The following is a 25,579-nucleotide window of genomic DNA, read 5'->3' as shown; positions in this document are numbered from 1 at the left end:
GCAATTAGATATGTTAATACTGATATTCTTAGAGGTAATGAGTTAATAGAATTAATAGGCTGAATAACAAACATCATTATTTCTCCTTAGTATATTTTCCTGCCAGATCACAGAGCACACAACATCGCACCTTGTCTCTCTTAGTTCTTATACAGGTGGGTGAGCTCTGTCTTTTCTCTCCCCATTCTCAGATTCCCCTTTTGCAAGGCCTTGCCCAGACCCTTCCCAAGCTCTCAAAACTGCAGAGCTGATTGAATTTCCCTTGCACAGCCTTCCTGCAGTATGTAGGTTGGGTTTGGCTCCTGCAAGGTTGCTGATTCCTGCAACTACATTTAATGCTGAAGTTGCAACTAGGCAGACAACTCGAGATCTTAGATTTGGGAAGTACCTGGGCAATAGCAGAAGGGCAGCTAATTTCACTGTACTGTGATTTTGAGGTTTCAGGCCCCAGTACAACTTGCAGGGACACGCACCCTTGTCAACAGATCAGCTTTCCTGGAAAATCCCTCATGCTTCCTTGCAACCCCTCTTTAGAAGAGGTCTGTTTCCTCAGAGAGATTTTCTTCTTCCAGGCTATACAAGTGTCTTTGAACTCATAGCATAACCCAACACAAAATCCAAAGTGCCAGACTTCATCTGGATGTAGCTCTGCTGAACTCAGTGCAACTACATACAGCACAAATCCAGTTTCTCTTGATCTTATTTGGAGTTCTTTGGCCTAACTTTTCCCTGTACTTACTGCCATTGTTTAAGCTGATGCTAGCAGGGGCTCGTTCCCACATGGCAGTTATAGAAGACCCCTGTGTGCGTGACTTTCTACCTGTATCACAGCATGTCCATGTTTCATATCTACACTCCCATAGGTCTGTAGTGGCAGGAAGGTTTCCTCCAGGGCAGGTATGAAACAGCTAATTACTGCTTGGTGATGCGCAAGTACTGTATTTCAGTCTCTGCTTTTCTCCCTTAAGATGCTCCAGTGCCAGAGAACAAAACCAGAATGTAATGCCAAGAAGATTATTGCTAAATCTTGTGTTATTTTTTAAAGCAGGTTTCAGGGTAGGGAAAGGTGGGCTCAAGGTGTGAAAAGTGAACAGTAGTGATGTCCAGTTCACTCTGCCTTCCTATCATGGGTATTTGCTATTTCTGGGCACCAATTACATTTATGGGTTGAATATAGAGTATTCCTGACCTGGGAAAGAAGAATTTACCCCCTCACTGACTGACATAAATTCACATGAAACACTTAAGCTGTTTTTCAGAGGTGAACTGAAGGGGCACATTAAATGGCCTGGTGGAACCAGCGCATTCCCCTTGTTTCTCCCCAGGCTGCATGATCTTGAAGTAGGACTGGCTGGCAGAAAAATGGCAAGGCAGAGCACATCCAAGGGGACAGTGGCTGCCCTTGACTTGAGGTCTCAGCAGAGCTTTTCAGCAGAGCCATTAAATATGTGCTGTATGCCAACTTGGGTTCACGTGCCAGGCGTTTGGCGTGGATCACATTCAGCCTAGTGGTAAGAACAGAGGGGTATGGCACAGTGCCACTCAATGGAAACGCAGCAAAATGATGTCATCCAAATCGTTAAGAGAATTATCTTAATTATAAGTGTCTGTCATAAAGGGGGTACCAACATACAAGACTGTTTAAACAGAAGAGAAAACCTTGAAGAGTTTGTTACCTCCTTGTTACATGTCACCTTGGTAGTGCTGGTCCACCACCACACACCATCATTAAGGCAGAATGATCTTTGTATTGTACATGGAATCCATGTGGGGACTGACTTTGCTGTGCCCACTACAAAGTCCCACCTGAGCTCAAGTCAGTGCACGCTCAGCATTTCTGAACCTTTATGGAAAATCAGTGGATCAAATGAAGCTGTTCGACTCACATAGCTGTGCTTTTGACACCCAATTGTAGGTATTTCAGTTGCCTTTGGCCAGCTCACAGCCAGCTATGTGAAATGTAAAAGTAGTCAGCCACCAGCTTCGTGTCTAAGTTTGAACAGTTTTGTGTTGTGATCCTTTAATTCCATCAAGGCAGAGAACAGCAAATGGATGTGAGGTTTGCGCAGTGGTAACTCAGCATCTCTGCTTAACGTCTGTTGCCATCCAGTGGCAATAACAAAAATGGGCATTGACTTCCTACCTCCTTTTTACTGGAGCTGAGTATCTCAGGTTGTAATAGCAAAGCTATCCAATGCTGTTAGCTACTAGTCAGACTCACTTGCTTTTTTGCATGGTCAGAAATGATGCACTGCTGGACACAGCTCATTCCATCAGGATTTGGAGCCCTTCTGGATGTAGTTTTGGGGGGAGGAGGTTGCCAGCTCAGTTCCATTTTTATTTTAAATATTCAAACACAGAGAAGGAAGATGAGATGTATTTGTGTTACTCAGTAGCCAGAGCAAAGTGTGTGGGTGCTCTACGTTCATTTTCCTTTTTCATTTTATAACAATTTATTGCAGGAAAATGGGAACTCCAGCCCGGGGCTGCTGTCATGCTGCGGCCCACACACTAGATGGCACAGCTGGTAGGACCCAGGCTCCATGCAAGAACCTCAGCCAAGGAACAGTCTGATAAAATTCAGTGTCTAAAATGCTGTCTTCTGCACTGCAGCTGGTACCACCCTATGCATCCTGATTTCTCTGCCTTTTGAAAGACCACTGTAATGTTAATCTGGTTAGTCACCTGCAAGGGTGGCCTCTCTGTTGTCCAGAGCTGTCCCACCGTGGATACGCACAAAGCCACATGTTTCTTTTCCCCTTAGTCTCTGTGTCCACCTCTGCTTCTTGCTGCAGAGGGGCTGGTTTGGCAGTTTCTCAACGGATTGTTTCCCAGCAGAGATCTGCAAGAGTCCTCAAGTTATTGTGAATGGTTTTTGTTTCATCAGGATGTAGTCTGCATTGTGTTAGCACATCTCTGCTGTTGAGAGTTGCTGGTGAGGCATTTTCCTATGGGAAGGGGATGCTTGGTAGGGTGATTTAGTAATATGAGTCTTGTTTCTCATCTGCCTGCTTCACTAGGCTGGCTCTGCAATCAGCAGCAATGCAGGCCGCGGTTTAAGCATACGGTAATGTTAGTTTAATATTGTAGTGCCATCTGCTGTAAGTGCCTCCACACTCCATCCCATCTGTTTTGCCTGTTACAGTTTGCTTTGTATGGGACTCTCTTAGCTTTGCATCCTTTGTAAAGTCCCCACTTGGAAAAGGTATGGAAAGAGGGGTGTCCTGCCTTTAAGCCAGAGCATTTTCACATGTAAAACCACCTGGGGAGGTGAAGACATGAATCCAGGTCTGGCTTTGCCTCAAAATCTTGGGTTACATTGGTGAACCTGTTTGCTCTTGCTTCCTACATAATTTAGGTGGGAAGGGCACTGTGGAGGTCTCTACTCCAATCTCTTGCTTGAAGCAGCTTGGTCACATTGCTCAGGGTCTTGTCTATCAGCCCTTCCAGGCAAAGGCAGATATTTGGGATTAGATGAGATCTATGATCTCATGATCTATGAGATCAATTTAGGTTGGTCCTGGGACACTGCCTGGGCTCCAGCAGCTCTGAGCACGATGCAGCGTGGGGTCGAGGGGAGATACCATGGCACACGGCTTCATGCAGGGGCTTCACTGGGCCCTCAGCCCAGATCAGCATTGGAGCTCCTGGCAGATGCTTGCGGCTCATTTGGAGAGGACTCTGTTGGCAGATGCTCCACCTGCTCCCAGGCATCTGCTGAAAACAGTTGTCATTCCTTCTTCATCCTTCTTTACTTCAGGCTAAACAATTCCAACTTTTCCAGGCTTATCTCTCCAGTCATGTCTTTGAGCCATGGGAGCCACTTTGTTGTTCTCTTGGCCCTTTTTTGCCAAAAGGCAGATCCTTCTGGAAGCAAACTAAAGACTTATTCTGCCGTGTATAGTCTCAGTTACAGCTTGGTGAAATAGCTAAGTGCAGAGGTTCTTTGAGGAAGAAATGACATGTGCGTGGCTAAACACCATGCTAGGGCTGCACATGGAGAGCAGTCAGGCTGCTGCCCAGGCCAGTCTTCTGCTTCCATACATGTACTTGGCTGGTCTGATGTGAGATCAGGGGTGAATTTACTCAGGAAGCGAGCAGCAGAAAATGCTGCTAAGGCGTCCTGCAGCCTGATCTTGTCTCTCTGTTGTGATGCTTTGCTGTTTCTTGCCTTTGCAGTTAGCTGTCCACAGCTCTGTTAAAAATAGAATCACAGAATCACAGAATTATCAAGGTTGGAAAAGACCTAGAAGATCATCCAGTCCAACCATCACCAATACTTCTCAGATAAATCATATCCCTCAACGCAACATCCAAATGCTTCTTGAACACTCCCATGGTTGGTGACTCCACCACCTCACCACTGACCCCTGGGGGGACACCACCTCATGACTGGTCTCCAACTGGATTTAACTCCATTTACCACCACTCTCTGGGCTCGGCCCTCCAGCCAGCTCCTTACCCAGCCGAGAGTGTACCCATCCAAGTCATGGGCTGCCAGCTTCTGCAGGAGAATAGTATGGGAGACAGTGTCAAAGGCTTTGCTGAAGTCTAGGTAGACCACATCAACAGCCTTTCCCTCATCCAACAGATGGGTCACTAGATCATAGAAGGAGATCAGGTTGGTCAAACAGGACCTGCCCTTCATGAACCCATGCTGGCTAGGCCTGATCCCCCGGCCATCCCGCACATGGTGCATGATCTCCCTCAAGATTATCTGTTCCATTACCTTCCCTGGCACTGAGGTCAGGTTAACAGGCCTGTAGTTCCCCGGATCCTCCTTACAACCTTTCTTGTAAATGGGAGTCACGTCGGCAAGCCTCCAGTCCTCTGGGACCTCACCAGTCAACAAGGAGAGCTGGTAGATGATGGAAAGCGGCTCGGCTACCACCTCTGCCAGTTCCCTCAGCACTCTCGGGTGGATCTCATCCGGCCCCATGGACTTGTGGCAGTCCAGCTGGAATAGTAAGTCTCTGACCGTTTCTTCCAGAATCACAGGGGGGTCAGCGTGCTCCCCAGCTGAGACTACCAGGTCAGAGAGAGGAGTACCCTGAGGATAAGTGATCTGACTTATAAAGACAGACGTAAAGAAGGCATTCAGAACCTCCGCCTTTTCCTTATCCTCAGTGGTCACATTCCAGCATCATCCAGCAAAGAGTGGGTATTCTCCTTTGTCCTCCTCTTACTGTTAATGTACTTATAAAAGAGTTTCTTATTCCTTTTCACCCCAGCGGCCAGGTTAAATTCAAGCTGGGCTTTTGCCTTTCTGATTTCACCTCTACACATCCTAACGACTTCCTTGTATTCATTCTCAGTTGCCCATCCCTCCTTCCGCAGGCGGTAGATTCTCTGGAGCCTCAAGAATAGCTCCCTATTCATCCATGCCGGCTCATTTTGCGGCTCAGGGGGACCGCCTGCTCCTGCGCCCTTAAGACTTCCTTCTTGAAGAGCAACCAGCTCTCTTGGACCCCTTTGTTCGCTAAGATTGAATGCCAGGGGATTCCCCCTGCTAGTCACTTGAACAAATCAAAGTCCACCCTCCCTGTGGCGGCCGCGCCCCAGCTGCCCTTTCTACACCGCCCCAGCCCCGAGCTCTCACTATCCATTCAGAGCCATGTCTGACAACGGAGAACTGGAAGACAAGCCCCCAGCTCCTCCTGTGTGGATGAGCAGTTATGGGGGAAAGGATCCATTGTCTGCCAACCACAGCTTGAAACCTCTTGCCTCTGTACTGGAAAAGAAAAAACGTAGGGATAAAATCATCTCCATATTATTTAACACTGAAAAAGGAAGCAAAAAGAAGGAAAAGGAACGACCAGAAATCTCCCTACTGTCAGACTTTGAGCATGCCATCCACGCTGGCTTTGATGCTGTCACTGGAGATTTCACTGAAATGCCAAAGCAATGGGCTCGGTTGCTACAGACCTCATATAACACCAAACAGCCACAGACAGGTTTGTGTTGCACGTGATTTCTCTTCCACTCCTCTCAGTCCTGTGTTGTTGGTTTTTTTTTTCCTCAGGGAAAGGAGTGAGTTTAGCTCTGAGCACCTTTGAGAGTGTTTGTGGGGCTTGCATACCGCATTCAGACAGTTCGTAGATGGTAAGACACTGGCTCTGGGCTCTCCTTGGAGTCCTGCTTTGGTGGGAGCATAGCAGGGAGGAGCAGTCAGTTAAAGGAGATGGCTGATCCCTGGGGAGAGTCCGAGCCAAGCAAAGAACAGAGGAGTTTTTCTACTCTCCTCTAATGATGGTTTGCATGAGCATTACCTGGGATCAGTAACCACCAAGGACAAAAGTGTCTTCTCACGCTGAGCACAATGCACATACACTGCAGCTTGACCTTTGAAATGTCTCAGTAAATCTCATATCCTTCAGATCTCAACCTTTGTCATCCATATCTTGAGCATTTTAAGCCATTGCATCTCTGGCATCTGTTCTCGACTTTTGGCTGTGCTCCCTGTATGTTGGGTAAGGCCAATCTTATAATGAGTGTCAAAGCTTAAACACAGTGGCTGGATGCTCAGAGGTGCTTTTAAAATTAGATGCAGTTTAATGTAAGCGGATCATACATCTTCTCCTGGCACTGCCATCCACTCCACTGCCCATCTGTGAGCTAAATAGAGAGCTATAAAAATTTGTAGACCTCATCCTTCTGTTTTCATATAGCTTCTCTTGAAGACTGCCTCTGAAGAGTCACTGAAAGACAAAGTGCTCGAACAGAGCTCTCCAGTAGCTACAGCACAGGATTGTGTTTAGAAATGTTTCTTGCCAGCCCAAGATTACAAGATTAGCAGTAAAGAAATATGAAAAAGAGCTACTTGTATGACTGTGCACAGGTGCCTAATTGTTGCATGAAGCGTTTCTGTATCAAAGACATGCATGGCAATATCTAAGCCAAGAGCAGAGAGCTGCTGGGTATCTTTATACAAACAGGAACCCACCAAGGACAGATCCAAAGGGTAAAGATGTTTAACAAGTGTAGACTTCTTTGTCTGCAGGCACAAGTTCATGGCTTGCTCTGCCTGTATCCTTGTCCAAGTCTGTGTCCATGCAACACCAAGCCAAGCACCCAACGATGGCTCAGTCCTGCTCCTGGGAAAGGCTGCAAGGAGACAGTAACCCTGCTCGCAGGTGATTTTCCATTGCTATGAGCAAAGCTCAGTTGCAGAGTTGATGACAGCTGAAGCAAATTTTGTAAGCTCAAATCTTGACATGGTGCCCCTTTCTGTGTCTCTTGGCATCAACAATGATTCAGCTTTCAGATGAGGTGATGTTTTTAAGGCCAAGCTGCTTGTTTGTTGTGACTGTAGCACTGAGGATCTGATCACAGTGACAGTTCCCCAGATGTCTTGGTACAGCAATGTTTTGCTTATTTTGGGCTTAATCCTGTAATTCTTCAGATATTAGGCCTAGTAAGGATTTCCCCAGATGATGTTATTCAGCTGGCAGATAGCATGGAGTTGAAATTAAAGTATTTGAGTGTACTGACGTTCTGGAAAGGGTGAGTGTGATGGAAGCTCTCCTTCACTGAGAATAGAAGCTGTAGCTGGATATTGATTTTACTGCTGTTTTTCCTTAGCTCCTGAGAGTACATTTCTGATTGGGATGTGGTAACAATATCAACTGAAACAGGGATTTTATTTTCTTGGGAAGCTGTTGTGGTCGCATGAATTAGGACTGCACAGGAGATCTCTTGAGGTTCCTTCCAACTGAAGCTGTGCTGTGATTCTGTGATGCTTTCCTGTATTTCCCTGCAACCTCTGGAAAAGAAGTGCAAGCTGTTTCACAGGTCACATGGACATAATCCACAACTCAGTTCATGTCAGTGCAAAGTGCTGAGAGGTGACCTCAGGAGTCCTTAAAGCTTGGGTAACTTGAGAAGAACAAAAGGGATACAGATAAGCAGTATTACCTTTGCAAAAAGCCATGTCTCAGAGGAAGAAGGCTTTCAAGACAATACATTTAACCTGCAATATGGGTTTTTCATTAGGTCATCCAGATTACCAGATAAAGTAGGAATATCAGTAAAGACTGTCCCCTTCCAAATTGCATCCTAAGGAATAATCTGTCAGGGAAACAGCTCTTGGTGTTGCTGCATCATCTGGCTGGATGTAGACACTGCTGGGGCTTCACATTTCATATAAAAGAGCAATATGGAATCATTTGAAATGGCTTCTTATCTTCTGACTAGCAGGTGCAATGAGGCTGCAGAATTTAAGGAAAAGAACAGCTGCAGGTTTCCGAGGCCTGATAGTACCCACAGCCTGGCTGCTATAAACCTCTGCCTCATGTGGAGTTACTTGGGATTCACAGCAGTGTGAGATCTACAGTCTGGCAGTCCCAGAGGCACTGTTTTCACAGCAGCTCATTTCTAAGCAGCCACACTCACTGCAGCGCTGTCATCAGAGGCAGGCACTGCACAGACAGTGTTTCCTGTTATTCTGGGGGATAGAGACCCCTCCTTACAGATGCAGAGGGAGATACTGCATAAGTCCTGATGAAATGCTGATAGCATCCATGGAACACAGCCTGCATCTGGGCAGCTGGAAGAGAGCAGGGCATGAGAGCTCATAGAAAAGCCAGCAGAGATTAATAGCCACCATTTCTAAAGATTACTTTGTCAGCTAATGTACCATTGACACAAGAGCAGCTATGCTCACTGCTTAGGTTAAGTGCAGAAGCTTTTCCAGGATATGCAAGTCACTTCCAAATAGAAAGGGATGCATTCACTGCTTGTTTCAGATGCCTGAACTGGAGCTTTGCTGCTGCAGGAAGAGCACACCCATGTGTAACCTCACACAAAAGAACAAGGTTTTCTCCAGCCAGGGAGTTGTAAAGAATAAAATGTAATAAAAGCTATAGTAGCAATTGTGTTTTCTGAAACAAGCAGTCACCTGTACGCTTTATTTGTACAGGCAGTTATTGCAGCTGGATGTTATGTGCTGACTGTGCTGCCTGGTGCTCCCAGACACAGTAATTGCTCAGACAAATTAGGTCAGAATTGCGTGGGCAATAATGTTTAGTGTTCCAGAGAAACAGCCCTTGCTCCTCTCAGGGAAAAGTGCTGCAATTTTTGGGAAGGAAAGATGGTTCAGTCCCAGCAATAGCACTATTAGGAGCAGCATGCCTACAGGTTTTGGCCATATTTAGAACATTGCTTTTCTTAGAGCTGCAGATTGGCAGTGAGGGGCAGTGAAACAGATTTCTAGACAAAGCAAGAAAGGAGATGATCACATCCTCATTTTACAGATGGCTGCTGAAATACATGCACACTCATCTTAAAGCCCTTTTGCCTGGGAAAGCTGTTGAAAAAGGGATTGTGGTTGACTAATTTATTATGTTATTAATGGATTTGTTGAGTGAGATGAATTGATTTCAGTGCAGCAGCACCAGGTATATGCCACAGAACTGGAAAATGGCTCCACTTTATTTCTGAGTTCTGGTTTGCAAGACCATCTCTATAGCCTGGTTGTTGACCCTTACATCTGCTAGATGTCTGTAAGAAATTAGTGTGTGTCCCCATCATTCCAAGTGGCAATAAGCAGGGGCAGCAAGGTAGGAAGAGTTTTGAGTAGCACTCCATTTCTATCTAATGGATAATTTCCATGTGTACAGATGTACATCCATGTAACTGTGGCAATGTGCTTTCTACTTGTAGATTTTGCTCCTCTTGAAGCAGTGAAGGGGAGATTATGCTGGAATGAAGCTTAAAAGAAGAAAAAAGCTAAAGAGCAGCTTTGTGCTTAGTGGTGCTGAATTATTCATCAATCTGACTGGCCAAACGAACACTGCAAAGGGAAACAAATGAAGGTGCTGGAGAGAAAATGTCAGATGATGTGTCAACCAAATGCATGAGTGTCACAGGTTGCATGGAGAATCTGGCCTGGGTTCCCAACTCCTAAGTTCTGGGTTGCTGCCTGCCCTTTATAAGGGAGAGTGATCATGTTGGCCATGAATTCTGGTGTGACTTTGGTGGTGCCTGTGGGCCTTCGTTAGCTCAATTTGTGACCTTTTCTTCCAGGGAAACCTTTCCTTTGAAGGGAGTAGCAGTGAATGGGGAATAGTCAGCATACAGCTGTCTAGGACCACAGCTGTCCAAGGCCAGAGGCACTGATCTGCAATGCAGCAGGTAGAACCACAAATTCTGAACAGTTAATTCCTGTGCAACAGAATGGCTGGGTCACAGCCTGAACCTATGGTCAAGTACCAGCTGAGAACACGTAGCTAACCCAGGGAGCTCAGGTGCAATCAGTGCACCTGAGTAATCAGAGGGGTGGACTCTGGATCCGCCCCCCTCACTCTCATTTAAGGGTTAGCAGCCAACGGAGGAGTGTCTCTTTGGGTAGAGATTGTCTTCCTCTTGAGTTGTCACTGGTCATCAGAAGGGGGTGAGCTAATTTTTCTTTTTTGTCATCTTTTATTGCTCATAGTGCTTGTACTGCAGTAGAAGGTGCTGTCATTGCCTTCTTTTACTGTGCATTCCGTCAGTCACACCTCTCCAAAGAATGTGCCGTCTCCCTTTGTCCTGTTTGAAAGAGTTGCTTTCAGCTCTTCCTGTCCTCCTGGTTAAAAATCAACTATGATTTTTTTTCAATGTCTTTTCTCTGTGCTTCATCTGCAGATGAAATCTCTCAGAGTCACAGATTGGCTTGGAATGGTTGGAAGGGACCTTAAGGATCCTCCACTTCCAATCCCTGTGCTGTGCTTAGGGTTGCCAGCCACTAGATCAAGCACTAGATGAGGTTCCAGGGCCCTATCCAACCTAGCGTCCATCCTTCCTGTTCATTGCCCTGCAACTCACAGCAGCAGCTAACAGGTGTGTCTGGAGTGAGCAAAAACCATCCGACCCACACCTGGTGCTTCCATGGGGAAGCAGAAAAGATCAGTGTGATAATGGTGAGCTCAGAAGTGTGGCTATGCAGAAATTTGAGCCCTGCTTGAGGAGCAGAATTTTTCCCTGGTGTTTCTCTGGTTGCTAAGACATAGAAATCTTCCCTCAATCACCATGCAAATGGCTCTGCTACATATAGCTGAGCTCTCCTGGGTACTCCCGAAGAAAATATTCAGTGCACTTGGCTTCACTCCTGTTGTTGCTCTGATTTGGAAATTCCAGCAACTGAGATTTTCTGCTGCTAGTCAGGAGATATTCAGATGCAGGCTTTACCTGTGGGCAAGAGTGGAGTTAAAATGTGCAGTTAACAGATCTAAATCAGACATGCATATATATATATATATGTATACATGCACATATAGGTATCTTCAGTGTCCCTTCTCATGGCTGTTTCTCCCCAGAGACTGGGAGAGGCCATCGTTGTTAGCTCACTGTAGTTGATCCCCACTGAAGAGAAAGGAGACTGGAAAAATGGAATCACTGCAGAAGGATCTGCCAGGCTTTGGGTCTGTGGTTTGTTTGTTGTTGTTTTCTTTTTAAGCAGGGTTTAATTATCATAGTTGTATCCTCTCCAGGAAGGGTAGATACAACATGCTCTCAGCTGTGGAAAATCCTGCAGGATTTCACTTTTGCAGACCAAACTGAAAGGTCTCTAAAATGTTGAGGTATCCGTTGTCTATCGTTTTGTCAAGCCAATATAGGAAGGGAGAGGGTGTAAATATTTGCTGGAATTGCGTGTTGGAGAGCACCTAGGGATCTACATTTGGTTAATCTGCATTGCAAGTGAAGTCAGAGGAATAGCAGGTGGCTTTGGAAGGCTATAGTGCTAGACGCCTTTCATAACACACATAGATCTCGCCCTGGCTTCATAAGGAGAAAGAAAGGTCTCTGCTGATTATTGTTTTCGGATCTTATTCCAGTTGTAGTGTCTGGAGCCACTATCAGGATCTTGTGTTGGCCAAGATGGACATGTGCAGTAAGATTCTCTCCTGGGAGAGTCTACAGAATAACTTTTGGTCTAAGGAGGATTGCTAAAGGCACAAAACCAGGGAACTACCCCATTTTGTACTGGCTGAGGTCAGCCCTGCCTTTGATGTTGCCCGTTCTCCTTTTCACTTGGGACACAATAGCTCTGGTTGGAGATGAAGCACAGCCATCCCATGTCAGCAGACGATACCTCCTGCTGCGTACTAAAAATGCTCCTTCTGCTGTATGTTAGAGGAGCAGAAGTACGTAAGGGCTGGAGGACCAAATGGTCTGTTTAAATTATTCATCATTTGCAGTAGCTATTATTATTTAAGATATGCCCTTCTTTGTTTGAAATATTGTCTGCTGACCTGTTTCTTTCCTTGGTTGCTACCTCCTGACATCCTGCTGCACTCTCCCTGCAAGCAGGCCAGGCCTACAGTCTTGTCCATCAAGTCCCAACCTGTTGCCGTCCTTGCAGGAACTGCAGTGACCCCTGTGACCACCTGGGCCATCCCTTAGGCTGTCCCTGGCTGCAGTTCTACCAGGCTAGCCAACGCTTTGCTCCTTGTGCTGATCCCAAATGGCTGCTGGGCTTCCCTTGCTCCGCTCCATCGCTTCTCCCCAAGACCAGAACAGCCAGAGTGTGTGCAATGTTCAGAGGAAGAGTCTCTGTGGCTGTGCCCACACACCCACTGTCATCCCTATTCCTGTTTGAGAGCTGCAGGCCTTCTTTACTCTGCTTTTTAATAACACAGATGCTTTTAACAGTTGACTGGCTTCACCCTCAGTTCCATCTCCTTGTCTTTAGTCTGTTTAATGCTTCCTTCTAAATGATGGCTTTGTCACTTAATCTCATTAAAACTTCTTTTCATTGAACTCCATGTGCTGCTTATCAGACTGTAAGCCTAGTCTCCCATTTGTAATTAATTTGTTCTGTGCCTCCTACAATTTGGCATTGTTAGATAATGGCATCAGTCTCAAGGTCATTGATACGCAGCATGAGGAAAGCACCAGCAGTAACTGCCCTGTGAGCCTCCATCCTCCTGCCTCCTCCCTTTGCCATGCTGTTTGATTTTATTGACAGCTTTCCCCCTCTCCCTCAGCCAGTTTCTAATGTGTTTCAGCTGTCTCCTGTCTGGCTTGTGCTGCTCTGTGACTATATGAATCAATCTCTTGCATTGCCTAGAGGGGAATGCTCTCCTGATATCTTCCAGGCTCATCTACAGCACTTTGCCCTCTTGCCTTTCGGTTCATTCTTGTTTGGTCCAGTAATTCAGGTGCTCTGCTCTTCCTCTGCTGAGTTATGTGTAAAACTGGAAGAGATTAATCTTTGTGGACTCACGGTTGGAGGTGGGATACAGGAGTCTTTTACCTTTGGGCCATAGAGCCAAGTGGACGCTCAGTGTCTTACCCAGTGTAGAAATCAATCAGTGCTATAATTAGACATCTGTATTTAAATAGATTAATAAATTCTGGATCCCCATGGTGGCACAGCATGCTACCACCTGCCAGTTCCTGGTGGGTGAAAAGCAAGCACTGATCAAAGGTGAATAATGGCCCCAACTGCTTCCTGCATATGGGATGTGGGTGCTTAGTGCCAGCCCATGTAGAGCAGAGTTGGTGGGGTCCTGCCCTGGCTGTCTCTGCTGACTTGAAACCTGCTTCTAGCAATAAATTTCAAGGCTAGAAAAGGCAAGAATGAGACCTCTAGTGGTACTGCCATTTTCTCATCAGCAATTGCTGATACAGTTGTCTGGGACCTTTGTGGGCTCTTGGAATAGGGTTAGTTTGGGCCAAGGTAAAGCACTTCATTTTCCCTGATAGATTTATCTTCATCTCACATATTTCCCTGTTTGGAGATAGAATCCAACAGACATGAGCTGATTTAGCTCATTCTTAACAGTTCTGTATGTCCTGGAAGTCATCTACTAAATTTAAGTAACAGATCCACGCAAAGCTGTCGTTGGGCCACAAGTATCAGCATTCAGTGCAGCATTGATCACAGTATTCAGGCAGCTACACGGAGCAGCTCCAAACCCATTACCCAGAGTGGGGTGGAGGAAAATCTCCGTGGAGTCAGTGGAAGGCAAGTAGTCAGATCTGCAATGCTGTAGTAACAGACAGCTCATAGGCAAGGTTCAGCTCCATACTTGAGGATACATGATAATTGCTCCCAGTGAAAGGTGCCTAGCTCAGAAGCAAAAGGCATGTTTGCAGTGTGCTTGTCAGCTGTTAGGAATTGTGTGTTTTGTCTGAATGCAGTTATGCTTAAGGATGCTAGCTAAGAGCTGTAGTCACATACTCAGTGTTGTCAGTGGTTTCTGCTCAGTGACCATGTTGATGAGACTAACAGAGTGACAGCTTCAGGAGACTGAGTCCTGTGGTCTGAACCAGGTCTGCACCAGCAGGTATAAACTGTTCCATCCTAAACCATCCTCATTTTGGGCTATCTCTGTTATACACTTCTCCAAACCGTGTTGAAAACATCTTTATAATCCATTTATATAACTCCTTTTGTGCGCTGTGCTGCCATTCTCTGGGCTCACACAATCTCTACACCGATGTGATCAACAAAAGAACAAAAATCATTTTATTCAGCACATACTCCTTTCCCTCTGAGAACAAGACAAAGCTCAGCTTTGTTTGGCTGGAATGCGCTTGAACCCCAGACCCCAGAAGCACCACTGTAGCACTAAATATCACCTATTTACTCTCAAAAGTGCTTTTTTAGATCTTGATTTTTGTTTCATTTTTAATGATCCATTTGTCTCTTCAGACACAGGAGCAGTGAATTAACAGCGATTTGCAGCCACAGGCTGCCCGCTCCATCCTCTGCTTCCATGGAAACACATGTTGGATGAGACAGAATCAGGCTTAAAGCAGATGATTTCCAAGTTGTTTGCTTTCCCCTGCAAGGAGTAACAGATCTCTTGTTTGTATCGAGCTCTAGGCAAGGAGGAACCACCTTTGGAGGGATAACTTTCAGAGGTGCTAGGCTGGTGGTATTGCCAGGGTTAGAATCATTTTCCTGTGCATGTGGACTTGCTGCTTTTCTGCTCAGGTGCTCGAAAGAGAGTGGAGAGGGTGGGTTTGAAGCAGGTGTTCTTATAGGCAAGGTTATAAGATGTAATTCCTTTGCATTACCTTCATTTCCCCCCTCAATAGGTGGAGATCGTGCTGTTCTCTGCACTTACGCACCTCAGAGGGGCCCAAATGGCTCACCTCATACCTCTGTTCACGTACTGGGCAGCCTCTTCCCTCCGTGGGTCATAGTGAAAAACAGATTATTTGCAATTTGAGGGCAAAATAAGAGAGGAACGGGGAAAGGCAGCGGCACAGGACAGCTCCCCTCTCAGCCCCAGGAAACCCATCCATCCTTGTCCTGTTAACAAAACCCCACCCTCAGATGTCAGGAGGTAAAAATAAACGTCACCATGTGCTGCCTGCTGCTTCCACGAGATTCCCACTAATCAGAGCCCGTCATGAATCATTTAGCATCAGAGAAATGTGACAGAAGGATTCTGGCACTTCAGATGTGCAAAATAATGGCTGCTTTTACTTCCCAGCTAATTGGGAAGCCAAAATATATTGTGTTATATGGGCTTGTGTGTCTTGGGGTTGGGATCCTCCTGCCCTACCCACGGACGGCTCAGGGTTGTTCCCCTGTGTGTTGGTGTGGCCTTGGGAGTGTTATGAGTATTTGGTTGTGGGCACTTCCATTTTGTCCCCTCTGTGCCTCCCTGTGAGCAACCTGTCCCTGTGCATTGTGCCTTGCCTTGCTTTCTGCATGCCTCCCTCCCAGATAAGTAGGTCTCGACTGTGGGTTTGCAACCTGGGAAAAACAAGCAGATGCAGAACAGTGTGTCTATATTTATCTGGAACTCAGAAGCTGCGGTTTGCTGGGATCTTTGATCACTTTGAGTGTCAGACTACCTGGAGGGGGGGGAGGAAAGAGGGAAATAAAACAACTGAAAAGCAAGTCTTTTGGAAAAGGAAGCAGCTGCTCCTTACGAAGTGAAGCCTCAGCAGCATCAGACCATATCCACCATGCTGTGATAGATGAGGTTCATCCAGAACCAAGCACTTGAGTTTGGGATTTGCTTGTCTTCCTTTGAATATACAAAGATCGTGGTTTTCTTGAATGTAATTGTCTAGTGAACTTGCATATTGTTTATTAATTGACACAGAAGGGAAAATAATTCCATTTTGCTCTTAAATATATTCACATTCAGTCTATAGTTCCTGTCGCATATTCACACTCAACTCAGGGGGTTATCTTTCCTTTGCAGAAGCAATCAGGAAAATCTGGCTTAAAATGTTTAAGAGTATCATCAAGTGAATCTCAGTTCCTTAACCCTTTCAGTTGCATTTTCTAAATGTGAAATCGCCTTTGCTGATCTATCTTTAATCTTTCAGCCTTGAGAATAGAAAATGAAATTGTCTTTCTTCAGATACTCGACATGAGCATCCATGTCAAGGCTTTCTCATTGTGTGCTGAGAGACTGAGGATGTGCGTTATTCAAGGACTCAGAGATGGAGTCTGTTTTTCTGAAAGAAGCCCACTTCTACCAGTTCAAGGGAATTATCTGGGCTCTGCATTTCTTCCCTTTTCCCTCATTTCACACCTCCGTGTACAAAATACCTGCTCTTAGGGATGACTGATGCTAAGTCCCTGATGAACTGGCTCCAGGGTGTGATTTTTCATTGTCTGTTTTGCTGGTGTGTTGCTAGAAGCTTGTTTCACCTTGCTTATGGGATCTGCTGACCCTGTGCCCCATGTGGGAGATGTATAGAGCAAGGCCAGCACCCCAGTACTCAGCCATGGCTGCTTTCCTCTGTAGCTGCTCTTCCAGATGATATCCTAAATTGTCCCATAAAGACATTTTCCCTGTGCTTTTCCCCAGCAAACACAAACCTGACCACTTTCTAGACAGCACATCTGGCACATCATTTCCTGATCTAATTCTTCTGGTTACCTTGGAGGCCTGGAGCAGCATTTGAAAATCAGAGGGCTGCTCCACTGGCAAAATATTTCTCCAGCCATTGCTCTACTGGCTCTTACCAGAGCCCCACCATGTTCTCTCTTTGTTTCTCTCATCCCACAGCCTTATCCTTTCAATTCCTGTAATACCTCTCTCTATTTTTACGTCCTCTCTCTTTTGCTCTCTTTCTTTCTTTTCCTAGCACACTACTTCTGCATATATCATTCATCAGCCTTTGGCCCCGTGATCCATCTCCAAATCCTCTGCAGCCTCAGCCAAGTGTTATTCTGTATTAACAGCTGATCCCCCCCTCCCTGTATCCCTGATGGTTTTGAGCAGCAGCAGCAGCTGGGTGAGCACCATCCCTCCCTCTCCTCTGCAGGGTGCCATCTGGTACCCAGGTGGTCACATCCACAGAGTGGGCAGCAGCAGGGCTGGGGGACAAGCTGCAGTGGTGAACATGCATCCAGCAGCGTATCGGTGGCCTGCTGCTGTTTTCCAGGGAAAGCTGGGGTTGCCATGACAATGATGTGTTGGTTGAGCTGGTGCTTGCATGGCCACAGCAGCTGCACACCTCTGTCTCTAATGCCTGGATGATTCCTTTCCCCAAAGAAAATGGCTTTTTTGGGGGAATGTGTGAGGATTTGAGTTGTGTCAGTCTGTACCTTCGCCCACTGACCAGAGTCAGGTTCATAGGAGGGATGTTGGCAACAGGAGCCAACAGAAACTCTGCAAACCCATTCACCAGCACCCCTGGGTGCCCGCAAGGATGCCAGCCTGATTTAGAGGCTGAATCTCTGACCTCAAGTTGTTGGTTTAATTTGCAGTTGTGTCTGCACAGTTTGTAGTTGTATGTGCACTTGGATAGAGCATCCCAGGCCCTGATACCCTGGGGGAGAGCCACATGGATGTACTGTGCCGTGGCCACCCCTCTGTCACCAGCCCCAGTTCTGTGGGGAGTATGACCATGCCATACAGCCCTGAACCTGAAACAACACTATTTCACCTTTAAATCACGATGGAGAGACCCCTGGGACAGGCAGAGATTGAGCCTAAGGGAAGGGAATTGTGTCCCCTGTGTGAGAGCACGTAACTTGAAAATTGGAGACAGTTAAGCTTTGGGAGTACCAGTGGAGCTTTTGGAATGCCACCCATAGGGTAAAGGACCTGCAGCTCAGTCAGACCTTGCTTCAAGAATTTACTACAAGTATGTCCTCCCCTTGTCTCCTGAGCCTGCTTGGCTGAAGGCTCCTCTGCTCCCCTCAGCTCTACCCAGCACCAGGCAGGATTTCACCATTTCCACAAGCAGTGCAATCCAAGATAGTCTTCACAACCATGCTTGACCTCAGTTGGTCCAAAAAATAGCAGTAACACTTGTCTGCAACTTGTTTACAAAAATGCATGCGGTTCCTCTGCTAGAGAACAGATGTTGTGCCAGGTGTTGCAGAAAGAAAGCTTAAAAAGCAGATGCTGCCCCAAATTTAAATGGACCCAGAGACCCAAGAGAGAGGATTCCCGAGGTCACACTGGAAGCCTGTGGCAGACATGAGGGCTGAACGCAGATCTCCTGAGGCCCAGCCAACGCTGCGGTCTCAGGACTGTCTTTTCTTTTGTCTTCCAGTCCATTAAGACAATCAATTAATGAAATGGAATTAATAATGCCAGCTGCAGCACCAGCAGTGCTGTAAGGGAGACAAATTTAGAAGCACAGGCTTACAGGCAGCAGGCTTGGGAGCAGGGGCAGTCTGTGAGTGGTGGATGAAACTGCTCCAGTGGGGGGATGCAGGTCAGCTGTGGTTTTAGGGGCTTGTCAGCTTCATAATCGAGGCTTAAAGAGAAGTGAAGACATACAACTGCCTCCCCAGCAGGAGAGAAATGCTTAATTGTAAGGTTTCAAGCACTTGAAAAATGTAACCCCTCTGGAAAGAAATGAAGACTTTTCTAGGTCAGTGGCAGGAATAGAGCCTTCATTCTTATGATCCTTGTGGTTCAAAAACATCGTTAAATAACCTAGAGAAATTATCCATTTCTGACAAGCCAGGAGAAAAGTGCAACTGATTCATACACGTCAGACGTGCTGCCTCCCACGTCAATCAGTCAGCTCCTGCAGAGCATCCCTGGGATGGTCAGTGAATGGGATCTACTCACTGCGGGACTGTAGATCAGTAGTTCAGATTCCTAAATGGAAAACTGCTTCAAGAAATCATAGAATCATTAAGGTTGGAGAAGACCTCGAAGATCCCCTACTCCAAACATTGACCCATCAGCACCATGCCCACTAAACCATGTCATGCTTCTTCAGAGTAAACCTGAATTGAAGGGTATCCCTGCAAATGCCTCTTGCACTAGGGTTAAAGGAAGGCAACAAGTGCAAAGTGGATTCCCCCTGCTTCTTTCACTCACTCATTTGACTCATGTCATACACCTAATGCCTGAGTCCTTACAAAAAGCACAGATTTGGAGGGGGGGAAAATGGTATAAAAAACAATTGTGCTGAGCAGAGAGTGAAACAGAAGTTAGAATATTATGTGATGTGCTGGGACACAGTGCTTCTTTTGTTATGAGTATTCAGCTCTAGATGTACATCGCACCAGTTTGAGACCATGTTGCCTTTTTTACCTGCGTACTGATTTCTTTTTGTGATATGGAGAGCTGAGAAAAACAGGTAATTAATTGCTACATTACATGCCCTAAGAGAAAACATCAAAGCCTTGGGCATGAGACACAAGGACAAAGCTGTCTAAGGCACCTAGACTGTGAATAGCAATGGTCCTTCAATAGCCATCAGCATCTCAGTGACCCTTATGGGTCCCTTTCATCTCAGGATATATCTCTAAGCTCCTGCCCTTTTCATCTGAGCTGCCTCCGAGCAATTCTGCAGCCCAGAAATGTGTTGAGCAAGAATGAATGCAAGACAGCAGAGCCAGGATCTGGCCCATGCCATGCTATTGACAGACTCATCACTAAAATGTAATTGCTGGCTGCCCTTGGCTTGGAATGCTCAGGCAAAAAATCCCCGTTGCTCTTGAGAGCTTCAAGACATATTAATGCGACTTTTAAAATAGCATCCCCTCTATTTTTGTTGCTAATGCTGAGAACAAATGAGCTAAGGAAAAAAAAAGAAGTCCAACAGGCAGTGATCTCCCTTAATGCTATTGTTCCCCTAAGTGCCAAGTGTTGGGATCTCACAGCACCACGCTGCAGATCTGGCTGCCCTCAATGTGTCCTGCGCTGCGTTGATGTGGGGTGATGCAGAGCTCTGTTCTGCAGAACAGAATCAGTCCAAAGTGTCTTCAAAGTCACTGCACTTAGAGCAGAACCGGTGATAATTTTAGCTCTATCTTCGAATGTGTCATCATGGACTGTTCTTTGAAACCAATGCTGGTTTCCACCCCTGTCTGTCCAGCAGGGTGCTTAGGGACAGCCCTGCAGTTTGGGGTTGTACCTGATCCTTCCCATGGAAGAACATTGCAGGTGCTTCTGAGCTACGATGGACTGCACTGCTCTGACCTCACCAGAGGTGATGCAGGCAGGCTGGGTCCTGGTGGAAGTGGGGGGAGAACAAGGCAGGGTTGGAGAACAGTTCTGATGTAAGGCTGGTTGCATCAATGCTGGCTGAGGCTGGATGGCAGGAGATGAGGGAAGCGGCAGTTACCTACTCGTGGATTACTTGAGAAGGTTATGAGGAGCTGGAAGCAAAGAGCTGACTTTATTCTGAGTCCTTACCCTACACGCCCTACATGGGATCATCATCTCATCTCCAGCAGAGCTACATAATAGGCAAATGCTGCTGAACCCACTTGGCTTGTGGACCTCTCACCTGTTGTAGATCCAGGCAGGGCCATGTTATTTGTGCCTTCCACTCCGCTCTGCTCCACAAACACTCAGTCAGTGGCCCTGGTTTCATTCTGCTGCAAGAAAATAGTCCTCACCCTCAGGCTGTTGATGGCCAGCTGCTTAGTCCTAGTGCTGGCTCGCATTCTTGGATGCATAATTTAAATTCTCATTGTAGAAATGCTTTTTTAATCAGTTGCTATTTTAGCCATTGCCATTTTGTTAAGCTTGATGTTCACGCCTGGGTTGACACATGTACAGTGTAACATTGGTGCTCGTGACGTGGGACAGTCCAACTACATACAACAGCTCTGAAGAGATGCTTTCCCAAAAGGAGGCAGAAATTGAAGCAGGAAAACTGAGGATATGGTTTATTTTGGTGGCCTGGGCAAGGAGGTCAGGACCTGAATTTTGGGATGAGGAAAATCTCTGCCAGTGGAGATCATCATGAGAACAGAATGTTAAGTGCACATGTCCAGGGGAAATTACTTTATTATAGCTAATGAAGAACCATGGGGTACAGTGAGATTTTGTGTCTTCTCACTGCTGATGGTTCAGGTGCAATAGCTGTTAAGTTTCTGTGATGTGCTATTTGAGGTCTCTTGGGCTTTTTTCAGGGACTGCAGGATTTGGGAATCTCCTATGTCTGATCTTTTATATAAGTTGCTTGTAAACAGCTCATGTAACATGTTGGTGCAGAGCTGCGCTCAGTGTGCAGGGCTAAAAGCAACCAGAGAGGTACTTTCTGTTTTTGCAAGGGGTCTAAACCAACCAGGCCGTGGTGCGAAGCCATCCTTTGCCAAGCTGTTCCTTCTTTTCTAAGGCAGGAAGTACACAAAATCAAGGCTTGGACATTATTGAACATTACTGTATGCAATGATAATTAAAGCCAGTTCTACACCAATTAGTTAATTATTTCCCTGTTAGGGCACTGCAGATACTGGATGTAAGCTGAGGACAAGTCTGTCAGTGGATTTCAGTGATGATTTAGAAGCACAAACAATAGCTGCTGGCCATGTAACCCCAGCAGAGCTTCCTAGGTAAAGGCTGAGATCTGACTGTGGTGAACTGCTCTGTAAATTCTGGCTTTCTTTTGTGAGATGAGTTACGTGAGGGAGGGATGAGTGACCTACTACTGCCAGCTGGGGAGATCTGTTAACTCGGGCGTTAAAGATTTGAGGGTTTGGAGCCAAAAAAGCAGAGAGAGGTTCAGATTCATTTCCCTGTGCTGATGTGTGTATGACCTGCTGTCTGTGTGCTGCTGGCTGTTGTCATGTTAAAAAAAAGAAAATTAAAAAGAAAAAAAGAAGAGCACTCAATATAAAATTGCTGAAGGAAAAATATTTAATCAGCAATCATGATCTGGAAGGTGATACAGCTGAGTGGTCCCCATCTGGGTTCAGCTGACGTGCTGCACCGTGGGTTACTGTTCAGTCAAACAGGGTGGATTTTGGGCAAGGTTTTTAAGCATAATAAAACCTGAAACAGACTGGGTGAAGGCAAAGCACTTCATTTAGTATTTTCCATGTACCACGTGGCCATGGCTTGCTATGACATCACTGCAGTGAGGAAACTGAGGCAGGGGGCAGCGTGGTCCCTGGGGCAGGAATGTCCGGGCTGGTGTTGCAATCCAGCCATTGGTGCACTGAGTTACTGCTGGGAGCTTTTTCACAAATTATCTCATCAACCTGCTGTCCATACACGGTGTGTGCAGCATTTTGGGCAGTGAGGAGCTACTACTTGGACCTGCACACCCCAGCAAGGGAGCAGCAGGGGTTGGTGGGAGGGGTGTGGGTGCTCTGCTGTTTTCTGCTGTTTCTAGAATAGTTTTGATGGGGGCTGAAGGGGGGGGGGGGTAGGGGATTGCTTTGAAGGGACCTGATTCTGCCCTTGTTTTTCCCCTGCCTCATCCAGGCAGGCAGAGGGGAGGGAGGCATCGGCATCAGGGGGTGGATAGGGAAATTTGTCTTTCAACCCCAAAAAACCCCAATAAGGCACCCAATTTCATCACTGTCAAGAAATTTCTGGAACACGGGTAGTCACAACCGTGCAGCCACATAGGAAACAGTGCTCCCCGTCTCCACCCGCCCCAAATTTGCTTTTATTTCTTTTGCCATCAGGTTGCTTTAACCATTTCAGTAGCTCGGAGCCGCCGAGCGCAAAAGCTTTTGATTTGAAAGGGGACCGCATCCCCTTTTGAAAGGAGCCTGCTCCCTAGGGCAACCACATCACACTGCTGATTTGCTGCAGTGGAGACTGCAGCGCGTACAATATGCCCTCCCCCCTCCTCCCGTGCTGCTTACAGCATCAGTCCGGAGCTGAGCGGGGAGACGGGCGCGATACCCCATAACCCACCCATGCTCGGGAATGCCTGAGTGCTAACGCAGCGCCTCCGAACGCAGCACCGGCCACCCCTCCGCACGCCGAGATGCAAGCCAGTGCCGACTCCACCAAGATGGACTGTCTTTGGAGCAACTGGAAATGTCAGGGTATTATGTCTGTTCGAGTGTTGCATGCTAGAAGGACTGCATGGTAAAGGCAGGATCCGTCCATTTTCGCATTGTTCACCTGCGGGCCTTTGCATGCTTTTTTATCTCCCTTCCTGCAGAGCTTTTATTTGGGGGTTACATTAAGAAAGGAAGGAAGAACCTTTCATTGTGCTGTTTGAATGCATTTCTCCCATCTCCAGCTGCCTCGCCCTGTGAGCACCCGGGATGCAGCACCTTCATCCTGCCTCCCAACCCATTCCCAAGCATCCCTTAGCAGATCATCCTCATCCCAGCATGATTTCTTCCCCGTGGGGGCTGTAGGCGAGCCGGGCGATTGGGAATCCGTGCTGACCCGGGAAAGTGGGGCTGGAGGTGGCGGTGATGTGTGCTGGGTGCATCCTGCCCTGGGCACACCCATGGCCAGGGCTGAGCTGAGTGTCGGCACAAAGAAAACGCAGCTCCGGCGGCAGTTCTTTGCTGTAGACTTGCTGTTTTTGTGTGTTTTGTTGAGCTTCCCAGCACTCCACCGAGCTGTTTGGGGGGAAATACTGTGGGGGTATGTGTAGGGGAACAATAGCATCTTCGTTTGGGGCTGATTTTCAGTGATATGGAGCGGGTTGCTGCCTGCGCTGGGTGGGGCTGGCACCTTCTGGGGCGCCTCGGCCGGCTCTGCAGCCATTTTTTGCTGGTTTCACCCTTCCCAGCCAGCATCCAGCCTTTGTTTTGCTAAAGGCAAAGCCTCTGTGAAGCTACGAGCTGGGCAGATAGGGAGAAAAGCATGTGGCAGTCCTGCGGGCAGGCAGGACACATGCGGATTGAATGTGGATTTTAATTTTTAGGTGCGTGTTTACATTGAATAGAGCGTACATGGTGCTCACGGCGGGGTCCTGGGAGAGAGATTAGAGCATCATCTTGTTAAAGGGACCGGGATGCAGGCAGACAGAGCTCTGTGAAGGGAGCTGCATGTAGCAGGAGCCGGGAGTCCATCCTGAAATGCTTTTGGGGAGGGCAGGAGGAGGCAGGCAGACATACAGACTCTGGTTTTCAGGGCTATTTCTGCAGTCTTAATCCGGCACCTAATTGTACTGTGGTGTGAGGGGTTTTTTTTCAGCAGGAATCTGGGAAGTAAACAGATGCACCTGTTCATTGCCAGCCTGCAGCAGCTAGGGCTTTCCATTCCTTAACCCAGGCTTTTCTATAGGATTGTTTGATCCATTCGGCTCTTATGGGAGAGCCCCACCTAAACCTGAGTCTTTCCATACGAGATTGAAACGCGAGCATCCTTGTGAGGTAGGGCTGTGGTTTGTGTTCGTTTCATTTCCTAAAAGGTGAAGGATTCTGCTGATATTCCTAAAAAGGCTGATGTGCTGAGTCAGGTTGTTGAACCACCTGTATTCAGAGGCAGCTGAATTTTTAACCCTTTTTTTATTAGAAAAAAAATAAAAATAAAAAATAAAAAAAGAAAGAATATTTATTCATGAAGCTAAAAAAAAAAGAGGTTGACAACAAAAGGCACGCTGCTGTTGTTTAATAATTGATCATCGGTAACAACTGCAGGCTTTCTCTGTTTCTGTGCTTTCCTTTTTGAAATCAAAGGGGCAGAAAATGAAATGGCACAACACGACCCACGCTGCTCTGAGACAAAAAGGGTCGGAACAAAATTGACGCAGCTGAAATAAATCACTTGCCTCGGTTGCCACATCATCTGCACATCTTTCTTGTTCTTGGTCGGCGCTCTCTGCTTTAGAAAGGATCCTGCAGGAAAACACGAAGCACGGAGCGTTATTTCTGCCAACAAAATTCTTTGATCGCTCTCAGATAAAATAAAGGGAATTTAAAATTCAGAGGAACGAAGGCTAAAGATTGATTCGACTATTCTTCTGGTATCTATTATTCATGTCCCCCCCCTCCGTCTCAACCCAGAATATCAGCTTCATGAAAATCTGGGATTGTATCATTTTGCCAAGTTCGTTCTCCACAGAATGATGGCTGCTCCTGAAAACTCTGGAATATGGCCGTGAACGTGACAGATGCAGTCACAGACCTCAGTCAGTTCTGAGCATATTTTTACTGAAATTATGGAAACGAAATGCTGAAGTTAAGCTAAGTTTTAATGAATAAAGAGTCAAGCAGCTGTATCATCGGTTTGCCCTTACAGAGCTTTAAATTAATGTAAAATTTCACAGGGCTCTGGAGGAGCTGCAGGGATGCTTGGAGAAGCTTTGGCTTTGCCCCACTGAATCTACGTACTGTTCCTTTCCTTTAGAGAACTGCTGCTAACCACGTTTAGAAATACTGCAGTGAGTTTTACCCACCTATCCTGCTGGTCATGCTTGTGTCAATGGTGGATCCTGATAGAGCCTTTGGAGAGCACATCAACCCCGCTAGGTACCTGCTTCTTGCAAAGTATTG

General features: G+C 46.6%; 1 protein-coding gene across 2 annotated transcripts in view; it reads left to right on the top strand.

Annotated features, from left to right (window-relative positions):
* RTN1 (reticulon 1) overlaps positions 1–25,579 on the top strand; it is a 92,459-nt gene that overhangs the window by 55,624 nt on the left and 11,256 nt on the right. The window contains exon 1 of one of the 2 annotated variants that reach the window (XM_072337353.1): positions 22,229–23,167. The exons of the other annotated variant lie outside the window; for it this stretch is intronic. Coding sequence (XP_072193454.1) covers positions 23,107–23,167 — 61 coding nt within the window. The 5' untranslated portion in view covers positions 22,229–23,106. Of the gene's footprint in view, positions 1–22,228; positions 23,168–25,579 lie in introns of those variants that run through there. 2 annotated transcript variants of the gene reach the window in all.

The sequence above is a fragment of the Excalfactoria chinensis genome, chromosome 5 (assembly GCF_039878825.1).
Source record: "Excalfactoria chinensis isolate bCotChi1 chromosome 5, bCotChi1.hap2, whole genome shotgun sequence".
In the NCBI taxonomy this organism is placed as follows: domain Eukaryota; kingdom Metazoa; phylum Chordata; class Aves; order Galliformes; family Phasianidae; genus Excalfactoria; species Excalfactoria chinensis.
This window is presented reverse-complemented; position numbering and strand designations above follow the sequence as displayed.